Source organism: Musa acuminata, chromosome BXJ2-11, assembly GCF_036884655.1.
Source record: "Musa acuminata AAA Group cultivar baxijiao chromosome BXJ2-11, Cavendish_Baxijiao_AAA, whole genome shotgun sequence".
Lineage (NCBI taxonomy): Eukaryota > Viridiplantae > Streptophyta > Magnoliopsida > Zingiberales > Musaceae > Musa > Musa acuminata.
The window spans coordinates 23,331,042-23,350,103 of NC_088348.1; the positions used below are offsets into that span (position 1 = coordinate 23,331,042).

A 19,062-nucleotide genomic window follows, 5' to 3' on the forward strand; every position below is an offset into this window, starting at 1 on the left:
TTTGATTGGCAAACTGGTGGACCAGCAACACTTGATTGACACATCAGCAACTCCTACCTCTTTCACTAATGGACAACACAGGTGTTGACAGGTTGTGCTACCATCATCTTGTTGCTGATGAAGTTGGACTAGTAGGAGTTAATTACAAACACAAGCTTCCAAATGATGTGGCATATCATAGGAAGACAAGGAAGAAGGTTCACTTAGCTAAAGAACAACTGGTACATGTATGAATTATTGGATGGGTGATGATAGCCTATGATTCATTTTTGGCTTGGAAAGAGTAACTCCTTAGAAAAGCCCTTGTGAAACACCTCTCATTGACAATATGGACATCTTTTGTCTCAATATCATATCAATAACATCACCAGGACAATTTTTCAGCTCATCATTCTAACTCAATTCTCTCAAGTGAGGGAAACTTCAATGGCCAGAGAATAGTTCTCCCAGAGTTCTAACTGTGGTGTATGATTAAATCGTCTTGTCGATCGGAACAGTTCTCAGACAAAGGAATCTATTCAGCGCTAAGAAAAACCACACCACAATTAACTTTTTCATGTTGAATTAGCATGCTAAGCTCGAAAAGATCAGAACAAAGGTGAACATCAAAACTCAAGATGGATTGATCCAGTCCTGATCATAAGCAAAAAACTTGACATTGTCAAGTTGGTTCACATCAACACTTTTACAAAGTCAATAATCTCTGTTGCAGTTTATCGGTACACAAGAGGAGGCAGAAGTTCAGAGAAGTCCAGAGAATGATCAACAACTACAGGGAAAAAAAAAAAGGAAAAAGGAAAAAGAAACAAGAGGAGAAGACGAAACCTCATGACCTACAAACAACCTAAACACGGTTGAATGGCTGCACGGTTGAGCACCATCGGCAGAGTATTATCTAAAACATTCTCCTGTTACAGGAATACACAACGATCATACCAGTACTCTATGGTTCCATTTCGTATCGCCAGTTGCCTAGATATTGTTCGAAGCAATGGATTAAGTTTGTATTTACTGAAGACTCCTGCCATCAGCCAGCTCTTTTCTCTAATATTGCTGCAAAATTAGGTTCAGTGAAAACAAGAGTTAGATTAATAGGCAAAACATAAGCAATGGCAAGCAGGAAATCATCAATCAGGCAAAACGTCAAACTGACATCTACAGGGCTTTCTCATTACATATCCCAGGCATCTTCCGTGTGCACGAGGGCTTTATGAGATTTGAGGTTCTTATTCTGAGAAAGACATCAGAAAGGGTAACAGAGGATTTACCCTCTCATTGGCCATGATCCTGACATCTAAGATCAGGCAATTTAAAGCTTTGAGATTGCTAACAAAATATCAGATACAATATTGCATGAATTAGGATAATCCCATCACTTGAAGGTGCAAATTACCAGTTACAATATCGAATATAACAAGAAGAAAAATGATAGTTACTAGATAAGTTGGTTTACTAATTCAGAAGTTCGAAATATGCACACTGGAAGGAGATTATGCAAAATTTAAGAGGGGGAAAGCATCGAGTGGCAGAATGTATAACTAAATGAAAAATCACAACACATTTAAAGATATAAATTAGGAGCAGAGATCACTTCTAGTTCAATCTAACTTCAACTCAAGGAAAAGAACAAATAGGCATCATGTGTCTCCCTTTCATTCTTGGAGTGCTAAGCATATCCCATATACACTTTTGGTGTCATGAAATATCTCAATCTTAATTGAAAATGTCTTGTGTCCTAAAATGTGTCCTGACCCAGGAACCAACACTTACAGCTGGGGATGCAGGGAACACCTGTTAGGCTGGGGTGCATGGCAAACCATACAACCGCTGGTGAGTGTAGATACATCATAGGTGGATGGGACAAAACCTTCAAGCATGACCATGCAACCTCCTAAATTTTGTGGTTGCCAATGTTTCAGGTTGCACTTTCAATCAACCAATTATGGAACAGAACAAGAGAAAACATGATTCAAAATCTTACTTGGGTGTATGACTGCTCATCATATATTGCAACACCACATGTCCCAGATGTGGAAACCCAATTGTGAAAGCTAGCATCAAAGTGATTCACTTGGTAATCTATACTACTTTCCTGCAAGCTCTTTTCTGCCTCAGGCTTGAATGTTCTTTCACATAGCAAATTCCAACCGTAAGAGTTGTAGGGATACTGTCCTCCCAGTTGTCACCTCAAACATGTATTCTGACTATATTCATGCAAGCACTCCTCTTGTATTTGGTCATTGGCCCCTGTCTGTTCACCTGTGCTGAAGTATGCATGATAAGTTTTAAGAGATGTGCCCATGGAGCATCCAATGTCTCTAAAAAATAAGACATCAACTTTCCTTGAGAGTTTGGACAACTCTAGATTGTACTTGAATTAATTGAAACTGGAAGGTCCTGGTGATGATTCACATGTAGTTGGAGGTTGGACATGATCTTGGAGTATTTTGATCTTGAATAGTGGTTTAACAAATCATATCCTTATTCAGAGAAATCTTTCAAAGTGTCAATAATAACTATCCAAAAACTACAACTTGCTTAAAATTGATATCCCAAATGAAGTACATTAGAAAGTTGAAAAGCATCACACAAGTTGCAGTTGAAATTAGTGGATACTTAACACTGCTAAACGTTCAAGTACCAAGTCTAAAAGGGAAAAAAATAGATATAGGTAAAATGAACATTCAACATCCAGTTAAGCTGATAAAAAAGAATTAGCTACCATTTTTATGGATAAATGGATTAGTTCAGTTGCTGATGGCCCTACAAGTTCATGAAAATCATTGCAATGTGACCATACGTTCGTAGACTAGGATTGGAGATATAAATAGCAAAGATAGCACAAAACTACAAATGACTGTATCCTAGAAATAGCAACAGCTACTTAATAAATGAAGAATGATAGGAAGAAGCTATGATTGGACAAATAAGAAATGACACAGATAGCAAATAACTAAAGACTCGCTGTATCTTAAAAATAACAAAAGCTACTTAGTAAATGAAGAATGATAGGTTGCAGTATATGATTGGGCAAACAAGAAGCAGCACAGATAAGACAAAATTACGACTGTATTCGAAAAATAACAATAGCTACTTACTAAATGAAGAATGATAGGAAGCAATTATATTGCCATCTCACCTCCAAGGTAGCAGATTAGCATCTTGTGGAAGCATCAATTGCTGATCATCATTGATATGAAGCCATGAAACGGGTGAGGCTCCTTGCTCACAGCCTAATCCTGTGGATGGATGGATGTCATTCTGGAACAACAAAAGTGACAGAACTATATCAGCTTTGTTCCCTTTATAAATATGCATGTGCCATTTCCCTTGCATAGAGCAACAAACACTTGAAAGGGAGGACACGACTAAAAAGACATTTTACCTGGCCACTGTAATCTACAGAAATAAGTTGCTTTCCAAAGTTCTCCTGTCAAGACAAATAAAACAAAGAATTTTCAAAAGTAAAACTTTTATAAAACATGAAAGTAAGAGTGAATATTGTATGATCTATATCCATGTTGTCCGTTACAAGGAAAGTCATAAGGCAATGGCCTTGTGCATGAACATAGTGGCATATCACTAAAAAAATGAGGTGACCAGTTTCCAGACTGAGCTTGCAAGTTGTTGAGCTAGTAGAAGAGTGCATGGGTCGTGAACACCCCCTTTGAGCCAATCTTATGGGTTGACACAAGCAAGACTAAGGTTGTCATATGAACTTTGAGAATAGGCATTGCATTGAGTTAAGCCTAAAACGAAGCTTGTTATAAGGATTCTTGTTGTGGTGGACATTATTGGTACTAGTGGAGGAGATTGTTGTACTCCGATTTATAATGGTGTTTGATGAGAAAGTTGCAAACTTGAAAGTTAGACATCATGATGCCTAAGCTAATGTATAAGCCCAATGAGGATGTCAAAGATTTAAGATTTGACAAGAAGAGATTGTTAATACTCGTTCTACATCAGAAGAATAAAAAGATGATAGACTTGTAGTGTGGATTTAGCTACCTATTATTTAGTCATTTTGGCTTAAACGTTTGGTTCACGTGTTAAAGCTCATCCTTGCATGCTTAATTGGTGAAGGCTCTCTGAGTCACACAACATTTAATCAATTTTGTAATTAATTTGCTCATCCTTGCATGTTGTTGGATAGAAGCTGTTTGAGTAACATAATACCTGATCAATTTTGTAATAGTTTATGTACCAAAACTACGAGATATATGCTGCCATATTTCTGAACTTCCATATAACATCTAAATAGCTTCAATTTTTAGAGGATGACAACATACTGAATAGAAGTTCTGAAGCATTGTATTTTGTCTTAAAACAACTTATATTCCCATAAACTTCACATGCCAGTTTATCTAGAGAAGGTATACAAATGAACCATTAGCAAAGTCACCGAACAAGTACCTTTGATTCAGTTTCATGGGGAATGTAAAATAATAATTGGTAATTTTACCTTTCTGTTTGGTTTTAGTTTGCAGTTTAGAAGAACTGTCCAAGCTAACAAACAAAATTTTGATAAATTGAATATTTAGATATAAGAGATGACTTAAATTGCTTTCTCATAAACTTAATACACATTCACTATAGAGAGGGAAAGTAGTCAGAATGGTAAATCTTAACATGCCAAGAACTTTATGAACTGTCATTTGATGGTGTTATCATTACCATATGATCAGGATTATCAATTGCTATTCAAAATTCATAGGATTAAAAGCGACCAAGCTAAACCCCCAAAGAAGGAATTCTCTGCAATTGTTACTTCAGGTCAACATGATTATGGTATTGCATACAACATTATGGATATACTCAAAAGGCTCTCTAATTCATTGGCAATATCCATATACATTAAAAGAAAACTATTTGTACCAAAAACAACAGAAGCTTCAGTAAAATGGTCCATTTATGATCATAAATTCAGAACCCCAATATGTTTTACCTTATGCACTTGAATTTGGACAAGAGATTCCTTAAGAGATTGTTCCATTGTGGTAATATGGTTTATGTTATTAATCTTGTCTGGGTCAGCCCAATTGCTGGAGGAAAAGTAAAAAAAATTGTTAAATACACAAAATGAGCTGGAATAACTAGTATTTTCAACCTAAAAATTGTTTTCCAGCAGCATTTATGGTTGAACTAGGAATGATTAAAAGGACTCAAATGTGCATCAACTTCAGTTTCGCAAACACAATTGAAGACTAAGTTTACAGATATGTAAAACTGTTGATTAGTACCTAGGACAAATGGCATTTCAATCATTCATATGGAAAAACAAACGTCCTATCAGGAAAAAGGAACTGTAGAAGACTGTCCTGTAGTAGCTATTTCTAAGTTCATTGTGTTCTTGGTGAAGAAGCTGATATAACATTGATCTTAATGAAATTGTTCGATCGTACATCATGAAGAAAGAAATTGTTTGATCTTAAAAATCTTCTCACTTTACAACTTAAGGACTGGAGCAATGATAGAAGACAGTTAGTTATACTCCTGCTTCTGCCTATGATTCATTTTCTAATACCCAACTTCTAATCTCACCTTTGGCTTTGGATTCTTCTCAGATACAACAGAAAACTCCTAATTCCAGCCATTTGCCGTCAGCTAATGGAATTGTTAAGCTCCGTAAGGGAAAAGTTACACGCACGAGAAGCACAAATATACCTCTGGGGGAGTCTATATATGGTTACATAAAATTATAAATTTCTTTCTCCCTCAAGGGGAGACCAAAACTACTGTTTCTGCCTTACAAGGATAACATAAATTCTGACCAACTACAATCTTTATTACAGAGGACTCTCAAACTATTTTTCAGTGGGTCTTATCTTGGAAACTTCCATTATATGCACTGAATTGGCTTTCTAAATTTAAGGAAAAGGCCATAGCAAACAACTTTCAGTTTCTTGACCTATGTTGCTTGTTCTAAATGACAAATCCACATCTGCAGAAATTATTCCTCTTATAGTTTTATGATTCCTTGGAAGTTGAGGTGTCCTGCTACAACACTTTATATGACTTGCAAAACTGAAGTAGCTACAGGCCATCACTATGAAATCACAGTATATCATATTAAAAAAAAGACAAAAAAAATAGAAAACTAAGGTACAGCACCTGAGTCTTTTTTGTACATCTAATAGTTGACCATGCAATGACGACCAGTGATTAGTTATCTCCTGCACACAGGGTTTTAATTAGTAACAGGAATTTCAAATAGTTCAACAATGATATTTACTGAAAATGATGATGTGGTAGGAAATGTCAAATGATAAATACCTCAACCGTTTGGGTGCTGCAAGAAAAACAAAAGAGCATAAGAAATTTGGAACATTTTTGCAACATATGCCAAGTATATAAAAACTATCAGTATCTGGAACCAAGGAACTCTTGGATATCAACATCGTGGTCCAACTTCTTGAATGTTTTCTTCAGAACCTAGAAAAAAAAGGGGACATAAGTTTTGCAAAGTATGTGATAATGATCCTCGGATGCTTGAATTGAAGTTTCTGTAACAAAGATGGAATGATCATACTCAATATATTGATCACTGCAGAATGGCGAACAAACTTACTTCAAGACTCTCCAACTTTCTGTTAAAATTACAAAAAGTTGAAAGGTGACATCAGAGACATATAATTAACAAAGAAACACATTTAAAAGCCAATGAGAATTTGAGCATGCCCTTTTGCCCTTTTCTTGTTGGGATACTTGAGCAAACCTTGCAACAACTTCCTCAGTATTGCGACTAGAGAAAAAGAAGAATGCATTAGAGTAAACGTGCATAAGAGATGGAGGGGAATTATGGGAGGACACCTTTACTATTTACCAAAAAATTACCCTCGTATAATAGAGGATAGTGCTTCCACATCTATTTCCATATTGTAACTATTATATGTCCTCTACTTGAACTAATCAATTAATATACATGGTCATGCGTAAGAAGACTTCTAGCGGACATTGCCAGTCAAGAGGATCTCATTCCATTGCCTATGAAAGACTATTTACAGAATTAAACAACAAATATAAGGGCAGCTCAATGCACATGGCTCCTGCCAAATACAAGATCTAGAAAGGGTCAATGCATGCAACCTTACTCCCAAACTTTACTTACCTAGCAACCTTACCATGACCCTGAGGTTCAACCTCAACTAAACAACATACATAACCCACTCAAAATGCATCATCACACTTAGAAACATTCAGCAGCAATCAGACAAAAAAAGAAAGAACATGTTTCTCAAAATCTGATATAGCAAAGAGCACTGCCAAATCATTGAAACAACCGCATGGCCATGAAAGATGACCGAGTGGTAATAGTAGCTAGTACCTGCGGTCTCCGACGCATATGGTAGGCTTCCCATTAGGCGCGAACATGAGAAGGACCAGGTCGATATCGCACAAAATAGATAGCTCCTTCGCCTTCTTCGTCACCCCGGTTTTCCTCTTCGAATAGGTGACCTGCCGGCTGTTGCTATTCTCCAATCTCTTTATCTTCAGTTTCACTCTCCCCATCGAAACCCTTATAAGTTTCCCGCCTTCCGTCCCCTGTATGTGCTGCTGAAATCGTACGAAGCTTCGACCTCTGGTCCAACCCGCTTTCCGCGGTCCTCAAATGTTCGACCTTTGGCTCCAAACTCTCCAGACGCAATCAAGAGGAGGCGACAACGCGAGGCGCCGCGCTGCAGACAGAGATCACAGCAAGAGAACAACCGGATTCAAAATCAAAAGCTTGAAGGCGATTCTGGCGACCCGCAGCAAGTCGCAGGGCAACGATTCGACGGGTTGACGTCCCTTCCCCCTCCCAACAATCGATCGTTGCGCCTATTAATTCAACTCATCGAATGGCAATCCAGTGCAAGCGAGGGAGCGGAAAGCCGGGAATAACGATCTGGAGACGAAAAAGCAGCAGGTAAGAGTCCGCCCAACGAACGCGGTGTCCCTTGGAAATCTCTGAAGGTCGGGCACCGCACCGAACTGGACCGGACCGGACGGTGTCGATCCCTCCCAGGGCCGGGTCTTTTGCCCAATTCTAATTAGACCGGCCGGCACTTGCCACTCGATATCACTATTCTACATAGGAAAAAAATGAATGCTAAGAAAAAAAAAAATATTTTTTGCGTGTTTCATTGCTCGTCTTTTTCATTTAAGAATGATAAGAAAAAGATTAAATTATCTAATTAAATACATGTCACATATATCTTCCAATATATTATTATGCTTAAGCATCGTATATAACAAGTTAATTACATATTATTTTATGTAATTAATTATTTTTAGTATTTCGATCTTTATATTTTTAAAAATTATATTATGATCTTTATATTTATAAAAATAAAATATTAAAATCTCTATATATGATTAAAAAATAATTTTATAAGATTAAAAAAATTTTAATTTTTTTTTTATTGAAGTAATGGGTTAAATGTTTCACTTTCATAAATATAAGAATTGACTTTCGAAAGAAAAAAAAAATAGAATACTAAAAATAATTAATTATAATTATCAACTCAAATTAAAATCTTAATAGGAACAGCATGTAGGGCCATGTTCGCTATTCTTAAAACTCAGCAAGGGTAGATGTGTAACAACGTACCATCATCGTACAGAACTCGATCTTTCCACACGATGCAGCACGCACGAAAAGTTCATCATCACGTCGCCTGTGACGGCTAGATTTAAGTATCTTAGATTAGTGATTAGACTAAACAAGTTAAATGGATGAATTATCGTATTACATCATATTATTTATTTATTTATTTATGAGATATTTTAGTCAGCATTTTAATTATTTTTGAAAATCTAGTTGATGATGTAGAAGCTTAAAAAATAAAATAAAATATATTATATTCTTGTTGGGGCATTAAAAAAATATATATAATGCACACGGAATGAAAACCAGGATCTAAAAGGGTGAAGAATGAAAAAGACTTGTTTCTTGCTCGTCCTTTGGCTTTTTAAGTCATAAGGAGACAAAGAAAGACACGAATGTACCGATCCGTGCATTATAGTAGAGCTGGTAGTACTTGGCTTAGTTAAAGTAACCCTTGCTCCATATTGATTAAGATGGATAAATGAAGTGCATTGACATAAGCAACAGATTGATTGTTTCACCATATTAGTAAATTATTCTTGAAAAACTGCCCTTATTATTCATAATGAATAACCTAGTATCTCGAGTGATTGTCCGAATGTTACCTTAATTTTGATTGTTCAAAGAAAGGGCATCAGAAAGCTATGCATGCTTACTTTGAAGCAACCAATATGTGGGGCACATTAGCAGCAATCTTTCTACTTGGCAATTTAGCATCGAAACTATAGACCCAAAATATAAAGCCCTTAAGCTAGGACAGAGTCACTTCCAGGTCTCATCTAGAATAGAAGCTTAAGCTGGTTTGATAACACCAAACATTAGTTAGCTGCGTCTATGTCAGTGGACCATCAGTCCCAAAACAAGAGATCAATCCAAGTATAAATTGCTCATGAGAAACTGTAACAGATCAAGTTGTAGCAACAAAAAATCGAGCATCGCATGAGGAACTATAGCTCGAAGGGGAAGATGTAATCCTGTCTTTGTCTGTGTACTATGCGAAACGAATGGAAAACATCAGGATGGCCATGCACTGCATCCCACTAAAATCCAAAATCAAATGACAGGTTGACCCACATCAAAATAGGGTCCTATTTTATGTATTGCGAAAGCCATTTGAAGCCATCACCGTAACCCATCTTGCGCACGATGCTGCACATGAAGACCTCAACGGGGCGGACATTGGGGTCGGTAATTTTAACCTTGCCCTTCCCGGTTATGAAGTGGTGCAGGCCTAGGTGGAAGCACAACTCCTCCTCAGATGCCGCATGTGGGATGTCGATCTTGTTCCCCAGGACGAGGAACGGGACATTTGCCAAGGCATCGTCATTGAGGAGCGCATCCAGTTCCTTCTTGGACTCTGCAAACCTCTCCTTGTCCCATGCGTCCACTAGATATACCACTGCGTCCACCTATTTAGAAAAGCACATTTGTTGTACAGAGGCAAAAATGACTAGAGTAGCAGGTCAACAAAAGAATAAGTCACGAACAAGCTCGCAAGAATGTTTCACGAATAAGTCAGCTAGAGATGGTGACAAAGTTTAACGAACCATCAGGGTGCATCATCGGGTCTACCATTTGAGCATATCTGCAGCATAGCATCGGCAACAAATTGATCGATTCCAGTGTATTATGAAATTGATACATAGTTTGCCTAATTCTTAAGATCTAATTTGCTAAATAGATTAGAAAAAGGAAGGCTCAGGCACAACACTTGATGAATGCAAAGCATATTTATGGATGATACAGTCTCACGGACTTAGTTAGAATTGCCTAAGCCACGAGGCATCATTGCGGTCAAGTCGCGAACTTAGCTTGAATTACCTTAGTCGTGACGCACTCTTGCGCTAACTCCTCGGATTTAACTGAGATTGCCTAAGTCATGAGGTGCTCTTGCGATATATACATTCGCAAAGGTTTAGCCTAGTTGCAACTTCGTACAGGTCCCGAAGAACCTGTAAAACAAAAAAGTTGATTAGATTAAAAATGAGCGACGGACAAGTCCCGACGTCTCGCGAAGAGGAAAGTTTACAAACAATTCAGCAATCACCTTGAGTGCAAGAGAGAAAAGAGAGGAATGAGAAAGTAAAAACTTTAGAAGATAGAACGAATAGTTGCAAGTCTACAAACAACAACTCAACGGGTGTCGGGTGCGAAGTTAAGTTCCTGTCAAATTAATATGCGAATTTGTGAAGATTTTTTAGCGTCCGATAATATACCGAAGCCCCATCCAGCCCTGTGCTATCTGAGGGGTTCTAGGGCGCTGAGATGATTGATATTTTGGGTGCTATAGCAAGCTATAGAAACCAGCCCACGGCATACGAAAATAGAGCCATTTTAGGGCTTTTTGGCCCGATACGGTGAGCGATCGCACTGTATCTCTGCAACCTGTTCGAACATGTATTTTTACAAGCAAAAACACACAAAACCAAGGCAAAATAGATTGTCATGTCTTTGCACAAGTATACAAAAGTGACGAACGGTTCGTTGGACGAAGTTGTTGCGAGTGCGCGATGACCGTTCGTGACATTCTCCCCCACTTAAATTGTCGATGCCCTCGTCAACGCTTGTTGGTAGTTGCTAATAATTGTTTCTTTATATCGTAGGGCATCTTCGGGCTCCTAACTGGCTTCGATTCGGGGAAGCTTTCGCCACTTCACCAAGTATTCGATCTGCTAAGCTCCATTGGATAGCTTTATCGTGCAATCCGCCAGAATGGTTTCAACTCACTTCTCGTAAGAGGCTCTGGTGGGAGGTAGTCGAGTTGGAACACTTCGAGAAGCATCTTACGGATCTGAGTGGTAGACTTTCAAATTGCTGGCATAAAACCCATTGTGAATTTTGAGCCACGCTGATAGCTACAACTTGTAGGAGACGTTGCCCACCCTACTAGTAATTGGGAAGAGTCCTTCATACTTGCGCACCAATCCTTTATATACTTTATTCCTAAAGAATTAGAGTGATGCTGGTTGGAGCTTCACCAACACCAAATCGCCGACTTTAAACTCCTACGGTCGCCTTCCCAAGTCAGCCCACTTCTTCATCTTTTTTGCCGCCTTCTCCAAGTAAGCCCGTGCAATATCCGCATTTCGGTGCCATTCTTTTGTAAAATAATATGCTGATGGACTACTCCCAGTATACCCGATAGCCAAGGTATGAGGAGTCGACGATTGTTGTCTTGTGATGATCTTGAAGGGGCTCTTGTTGGACGTAGAGCTCCATTGTAAGTTGTAAGAGAATTGGGCTATGTCCAACAGCTTCACCCAATCTCATTGGTTGGCACTCATGTAGTGCCAAAGGTATTGCTTAAAGAGCGAGTTTATCCTTTCAGTTTGGCCATCCGTCTAGGGGTGGAGGCTTATGGAGAAGTATAACTTAGACCCCAACAATTTGAATAGCTCGATCCAGAATCATCCCGGGAACCGAGCGTCTTGATCACTGATGATATTATGCAGGACTCCCCAATACTTCATCACATTCTTCATTATCAGCTTGGCTGCTTCCTTTGCTGAACAGTGTAGGGGTGCAACAATGAAAGTTACATACTTTAAAAATCGATCGACCATCATGAGTATCGATCTGAGTCCCCCTACCACCAGCAAGCTTGATATGAAATCCAACGAAATGCTCTCCCACGGCCTTTCTAGCACAGGCAACGGTTCCAAAAGTCCCACCAGCTTTCACTACCGCTGCTCTACCTTGTCTTGTTGGATAGTGAGGCACATTCGAACATATTCTTTCACATCAATCCCCATTTTCGACCAGTAAAAGGCCCTCTCCATGAGAGCCAATGTTCTGTGAATACCTAGATGTCCAGCCCAAAGGGAATCGTGACACTCTCTTAAGAGTTCATGCCTTAAATTTTAGAAACATAAACCCTATTCTCTTTTATGTAAACGAGTCCCTCCTTGACCCAAAATCATCGTGCCTTGCCTTCTTTGATAAGCTGCATCAGGGTTACTGCTTGGGAATCATTGTATAGTCCATCCCTGATCCTAGAAAGGAAGTCAGAGTGCAATTGACTTGCTTAGCTTCTGCCCTCCAATTGTATGGAATTCACTCGCTCCACTTTTCGGCTCAATGCATTGGCCATGACATTTTCTTTTCTGGGCTTGTACTCCATTGTCATATCAAACTCAGCCAGGAAGTCCTGCAATTGTGCTTGCTTTGGGGAGAGTTTCTTTTGAGTTTGAAAATAGCTCAAAGCGATATTGTATGTCCTTAGCACAAATCATGATCCAAAAAGGTAGTGTCGCCAAACTTGTAGATAATGGACCACCGCTGTCATCTCCTTCTCATGCACCGGATACCGTCGCTCGGTCTCATTGAGCTTGCGGCTCTCCTAGGCCACCGAATGACTCTCCTGTATGAGTACTCCTCCAATAGCAAAGTCTGAAGCATCTGTATGGACTTCGAAGGGCTCCTCATAGTCCGATAATTTGAGCACCGATTCTTCCAATACAGTTGCTGCCTTCAGATCTTGGAATGCAGCTTCACATTTGTCAGACTACCTCCAAGGTTGCTCCTTCTTTAGCAACTCCGTCAGTGGAGTTGCATGCTTCGAATACCCCTCTATGAAGCATCGATAGTAATTGATGAAACCAAGGAAGAATCTCAGCTCTAGCACCTTCTTCGGAGTTCGCCATTCCGCAACGGCTTGCACCTTTGATTTGTCTATCTGAATGGAGCCATCACCGATTTGATACCTCAAGAATAAGATCTTCGTTTGAGCAAAGTAACACTTCTCTCTTTTCATGAACAAAGTATTCTTCCTGAGAACCTTAAAAATTGTCCGAAGGTGCTCGACATGCTCCTCGAGCATTTGGTTATAGATGATGATATCGTCCAAGTAGACGACCATAAATTTATCTAAATACTCTTTGAATAGTTGGTTCATAAGAGTGCAGAACATGACCCGAGAGTTGGTTAAGTCGAAAGACATCACCAAAAACTCAAACGCTCCATATATGGTCACATAGGCAGTCTTCGCTTCATCGTCTTCAGCAATGCGCACCTGCCAGTACCCCGACCGGAGGTCAAGTTTGGAGAAATACTTTGCTTTGCCCAATTGGTCAAAAAAGTTCACGATGAGTGGGATGGGATACTTGTTCTTCATCATCACTTTGTTGATGGCTCGATAATCAACGCATAGTTGGAGGCTCCCATCTTGTTTCTTTTGGAAGAGAACTGGAGCTCCGAATGGTGCTTTGGAACCACGGATAAGACCACCACTTAGCAATTCACTTAACTGCTTTCTGAGCTCTACCAACTCTGGAGGGGGTATGCGGTATGGTGGTCTAACTGGATGCTTCACTCCTGGCTCCAGCTCGATAAGATGATCAATGCCTCTGTGTGGTAGCAAAGTCTTTGGCAACTCAGGTGGCATAACGTCTGTGAACTCCTTCAGAACATTAGCCACCACAGCGGGTTCATGAATGGCCTCCTCATCAAGTGGCTCTAGTTTCATAGCAGCCACAAATGTTAATTCATCTTTTCGTACCCCTTTCTTCAGTTGTAATGCCGATATCTATTGGGGTTCCCTGGCTCCTCTCCAAAAGATGAGAACCACACAGGGGTCGTCACCTCCCATCATACATAGGGAGTTTAGGAATGACATTGGCACCAACTTTGCCGCGTTTATGAACTTCATTCCAAGAATCACTTGGAAGTCGTCTAGTGGCATCGCCATCATGTTTATGCTCCCGCTCCATGTTTCGATCTTGATGGGAACTCCCTTTGCTAACCTAAAGATTCGCTTGGCCTTTGAGTTCACCGCCTTCATTTGACTTGGGTTCTTCTACAACATCAGCCCAAGTTGCTTTGCTTCTCGATCGACAATAAAGTTGTGGGTAGCGCCTGTGTACACCATTGCACGGGTCGTTTGGCCATTGAGCTTAATGTCTATGTACATCAGCTTGCTGCTTCTTGCTTTTTGTGGCCTTGCCTTCATGTTCTCCCCCATTTGACCCCGCATAGCATTCAACAAACGCATTGCTCCTATCAGGGGTCCTTGCGACTCTTCATCATCGCTACTGGATTCTGAACTACTCGAACTAAGAGCGACAGCCTTGCTCTTATCTGATTTAGGGGGATGGATAGAAGCTGTTAAGGCATTTAGTACTTGTTTTTATGGGCACTCTCTCACCATGTGCGGCCCTCTGCACAAGAAGCATCCACCAAGTTTTGGGGCCTTGCCTTTTAAGCTTAACCATTTGTGGAAACTTTTTTTTCCTCTGTTCGCCCCCAGCTCCTTCCCACGAGAATATTTTGGAGGGCGATTTCCTGAAGATTATTTTCTTTTTCCCGGGTCCTCGGAGGAAACAAAGTCGGTGAGTCTTTCTGTGGTAGCAATTGCCCCGATCACATCAGTGACATTCCTTTGATGCAGTTCTTGTTGCGCCCATGACTTCAAACAATCGAGGAAGCTGAACAGCTTATCTTTCTCGGACATGTCCTGTATGTCCAATATTAGTATAGAAAATTGCTTTATGTAGTCTCGAATAGAAGTACTTTGGCGGAGTTGTCTTAGTTTCCTCCTTACGACAAACTTTATGTTCTCAGGTAGAAACTGAATTCTTAACTATTGCTTTAAGTCCTCCTATGTGTTCACCCGACACCAACCTTATTGGATCTCCTCCCAACGGGTTCGCCATCAAAGTTTTGCATCCCCATTCAAATACATGGTTCCTATCGAAACTTTGGTTTTTTTAGAATTAGGCCTCGTAGCTCGAAAGTATTGTTCCATGTCAAATAGAAAATTCTCGAGCTCTTTAGCATATCTGGCACCCCCATAACAATGCGGCTCGGGTGCTCTCAAGTTTTGTGGCAGCGCAACGCGGGTGTTGCTCCCTCCCACATTTAGTGCCCTTGTGATCATTGTCACTTTGAAAGTAAGTTTCGCCACGACTTCATGCAAATGTTGCATGGAGTCTTTGGTGTCGTCCGACAATCGATCGACTAGGGCCTCCACCTTGTCGATTCAGGATTCAGCTTTTTTTTGCGAGCTCTCTACCCCAAGAAGCCTACATTGGCCTTGGTAGAGTTCCTTCAAGCTCGCTTCAAGAACATCTAAGCCGGTTTCTGCCATTATGAGTCTCTCCTTATGGCTCTTCTTCCCGATTGGCACTATAGATTGTGCCTCCTCTGCTAGCAAAGAGTAGCCAATTTCTCGCTCATCATGTTCACTGTCACGATCCTCCAAAGTGACTCCAATAACATGAGACTAAGTATGCATTTGCAGCCCACTTGCGGTTGCTTGGGGCAATGGCCTGGTTTGCCCTGCCTTGCTCGATTCACCTCGATGCTTGGCCATGGCGAGATTGCGAAGTTACTTCACTGCTTACTCAAATTGCTTGTTCACTCTGATACCACGAGGTCATGAACTTAGCTGGAATTACCTAAACCATGAGGCACCCTTGCGGCCAAGTCACGAACTTAGCTTGAGTTGCCTAAGTCACGACGCACCCTTGCGCCAACTCCTCGGACTTAGCTAGGACTGCCTAAGTCATAAGGCGTCATTGCGACATATGCGTCCGTAAAGGTTTAGTCTAGTTGCAACCTCGTACAGGTCCCGAAGGACCTGTAGAATAGAAAGTTGATTAGATTAAAAACGAGCAACAGACAAGTCCAGACGTCTCGCGAAGAGGGAAGCTTTACGAGCAATTCAACAAGCATCTTGAGTGCAAGAGAGAAAAGAGAGGATGGAGAAAACAAAGACTTTAGAAGATAGAACGAACAGTTGCAAGTCCACAAACAACTGCTCACTGGGTGCCGAGCACGAAGGCAAGTTCCCATCAAGTTAACGTGCAAACTTGTGAAGATTTTTCAATGCCCGACAATATATTGAAGCCCCATCCAGCCCTGTGCCATCCGGGGGGTTCCATGGTGTTGAGATGGCTAACGTTTTGGGCACTACAGCGGGCTGTAGAAAATAACCCGTGGCACATGAAAACAGAGCCATTTTGGGGCTTTTTGGCCTGACACGATGAACGATCGTATTGTAGCACTGTAACCTATTCGAACATGTATTTTTACAAGTAAAAATACACAAAACCATGGTAAAATAGGTTGTCATGTCTCTATACAAGCATGCAAAAATGACGAATGATTCGTTAAACGAAGTTGTTACAAGTGCGCGACGATCGTTCGTGACAACGAGGGAGATATTGTGATATGACAGAAAGTGAAGGATTTTTCTTTCCTTTTCCTACGGAGCAAGAGAAAGATGAGTTTTCATTGTTAAATTTTGTCGGTACAAATTAAATGGCATTCATAACAATATGAATACTTTAATTTTCACCATATGTTTTGGCATCCCCAGAGGTATTTATCAGTCTACGCCTTGTTCAGAACGTAGGCTGGTGTCGTCAATTCAGAGTGTTCCGTAACCAATCAAATGTGAATGTCTTGACGGTGACCTGTGCATGATGTTAGCTGGGTAGCCATTTTGTAAAAGGTTTCACATCCACCTAGCTGACCAAGGCCGTGGTCAGGAGCGCCGGTCCATGTGCGAATTCACATCTGGATATTACTATGGTTACATCTACACATTAATGTGGTGACCAATTTAGAAATCTCTCACCGAACATTCTTACTGTTTGGACAGAGCATCTATCTAGAACGCAGAGATCCGAATCAGATAGCAACACGTCCGAATCTTAGATCAATGCATTATTGGTCAGATCAAAAGATCATTTGGTTGGATTGCATTTTTAATTAAGAAATATTTTAAAATATATAATATCTTAAGTATATATATAGTATTTAAAAATATTTTTAAAATTAAAAAAATCAAAATTAATAAAAAAATGGAACAATCTTAAACATGATTGAACCCAAAACTTGGTCATATAGGAACATAGAATGAGATAAAATGAATAATATCAACCTACAATGTAAACATAAATATTTATCCTGATTAAATGACATGATAATATTCAAAAAGTAAAACATTAGTCTCATTCAAAATAAATTGTTCAATATCAAAAAAATAGTTCAGCAAACCTAATGATCATGATTCAAATATTGGATACATATATATTTCTTATAAATCAAAATTATTATTTTTAGTCATCAAAATTCCACTCGATGATTCTGCTAAGTTTATTACATATCATATTAAAAATTTTCACTCACATACAATGAGATACTGTAAGAAGGAATCAGTAGAGAAATAATTGCAAAAGCGAGAGAGTGATCATGGCAAAAAGAAGAAAATTGAAGAAAATCTTTTAAAAAAGAAAGGAGTGATCGGTGGTAAAGAAGGAGAAACAAATAGAAACTTGTGATCGATCGTAAAAGAGTTTTCAAATAAGAAAGGATATGAGAAGATGAGTGACCAAAAAAAAAATGATGGGTCGGAGGGTAAGTGGTGGAAGGAAAAGAATTAGGAATAGCACTTTCTTTCTCCTCTTAATCCTAATTTAAAATCACTTAAATTATCTTCTATAATAAATTATAATAAGACTTATATGAAGGACATTTAAGTAACCTTAGCTATATGGTTCGGTGTTATGTGACCCAATAGGTTCATTCAAGCTAGCAAAAATATTGATTAATATGGATTGATTTAATTTCTTTTTCACCAAACTAATCTAGTAAGTGGATCTGATCCATATGATTCGGTTCGATTTTGATAATCGTGTTGGATATTTTGAACCTATATTATATTGCAACCCTATCTGCACGAAGCAAAATCATAGCTATAAGCCAATGTAAGTGTCATCCCTTCTATATACTCTTTTTACTCATCATGATTGATGTACTAACTTAGATCGTCGAAAAAAGACCCTCGCACGGGAAGCTAACACCCCGTGATAACCTTTAGTGCAAGATTGATACGTTCGTTATCATTTGGGCCGGTGACATGATGCCCAATAGAACGTACTCCTTCTATCCAACTCAAAGGAATAACCAAATTCATCTATCTGTCTGTCAATTGACTAGTTTAATAAGAAATACCTATTTGGAGTGTCAGTTAGAATTTAGAATAATGTATATGGAAGAAAGTATTACCAAATAGTGAACCTCGACCTCAAATAATTCGCTTGCAAAATAGTATCATGGGTACGAGACACAAGACGTATTCCATGGCTGCAACACACAGTATGTGCAGTGGTATCCAAAAGGTGGGGTGGTGGAGGAAAAGGCGAAGGGAGGGTTCACTAACGAACCGATAAAATACCTTTCGGTATGGACCAATCTGACAGTATTTTTAGCAGACACTACTGTATTGACGCATGAGGCTCTACCGTACGGGATATATGTGATGGACAGAGACAGAGGAGTCTGGGTCGAATTATGTACTGGAGGCAATCCTCAAAAAACCACTCTGAAGCTCCATCCTATAAATCATATTTTCATAAGCAACATCTGTTGTGCTTTTGAATTCAACTAAAGAGAGTAACGAGGGACAACAGAATTGTACCTACATAAACCACTACCAAAACAACAGAGGAGCCAGAGGGAACACAAGCATA

General features: G+C 39.5%; 2 protein-coding genes across 9 annotated transcripts in view; both read right to left on the reverse strand.

Annotated features, from left to right (window-relative positions):
• Positions 1-599: 599 nt before the first annotated feature.
• On the reverse strand, positions 600-7,994 carry LOC135586194 (agamous-like MADS-box protein AGL65). Of its 8 annotated transcripts, none has more exons than XM_065132243.1 (8): positions 7,325-7,990; positions 6,569-6,587; positions 6,274-6,432; positions 6,112-6,173; positions 4,946-5,042; positions 3,386-3,430; positions 3,140-3,261; positions 600-1,053 (listed from the first exon to the last, which is right to left on the reverse strand). In XM_065132243.1, exons 3-8 carry the CDS (start codon positions 6,337-6,339, stop codon positions 912-914), a joined length of 534 nt encoding a protein of 177 aa, XP_064988315.1. In that variant the 5' UTR covers positions 6,340-6,432; positions 6,569-6,587; positions 7,325-7,990; the 3' UTR covers positions 600-911. The 8 variants fall into 8 exon arrangements, 5 of the variants coding, with proteins under 5 accessions (XP_064988315.1, XP_064988313.1, XP_064988311.1 ...); XM_065132241.1 differs by having other exon boundaries at positions 6,530-6,587; XR_010492414.1 differs by adding an exon at positions 1,982-2,259 and having other exon boundaries at positions 6,274-7,994.
• A 1,455-nt stretch (positions 7,995-9,449) lies between these two features.
• Positions 9,450-19,062, reverse strand: part of LOC103971415 (GTP-binding protein SAR1A) — a 31,266-nt gene continuing 21,653 nt past the window's right edge. Inside the window, exon 6 of the mRNA XM_065131619.1 lies at positions 9,450-9,996. Coding sequence (XP_064987691.1) covers positions 9,676-9,996 — 321 coding nt within the window. The 3' untranslated portion in view covers positions 9,450-9,675. The remainder of the gene's footprint in view (positions 9,997-19,062) is intronic.

What these genes read in the sequence shown, in the direction of transcription:
- LOC135586194 (XM_065132239.1), bottom strand. Translation starts at nt 6,339, where the DNA reads ATGTTGCAAAAATGTTCCAAATTTCTTATGCTCTTTTGTTTTTCTTGC. An exon ending in GCAGCACCCAAACGGTTGAG is followed by an intron (nt 6,174 to 6,273) that starts GTATTTATCATT and finishes CCCTGTGTGCAG; the next exon opens with GAGATAACTAATCACTGGTC. An exon ending in GCTAATCTGCTACCTTGGAG is followed by an intron (nt 1,054 to 3,139) that starts GTGAGATGGCAA and finishes CTAATTTTGCAG; the next exon opens with CAATATTAGAGAAAAGAGCT.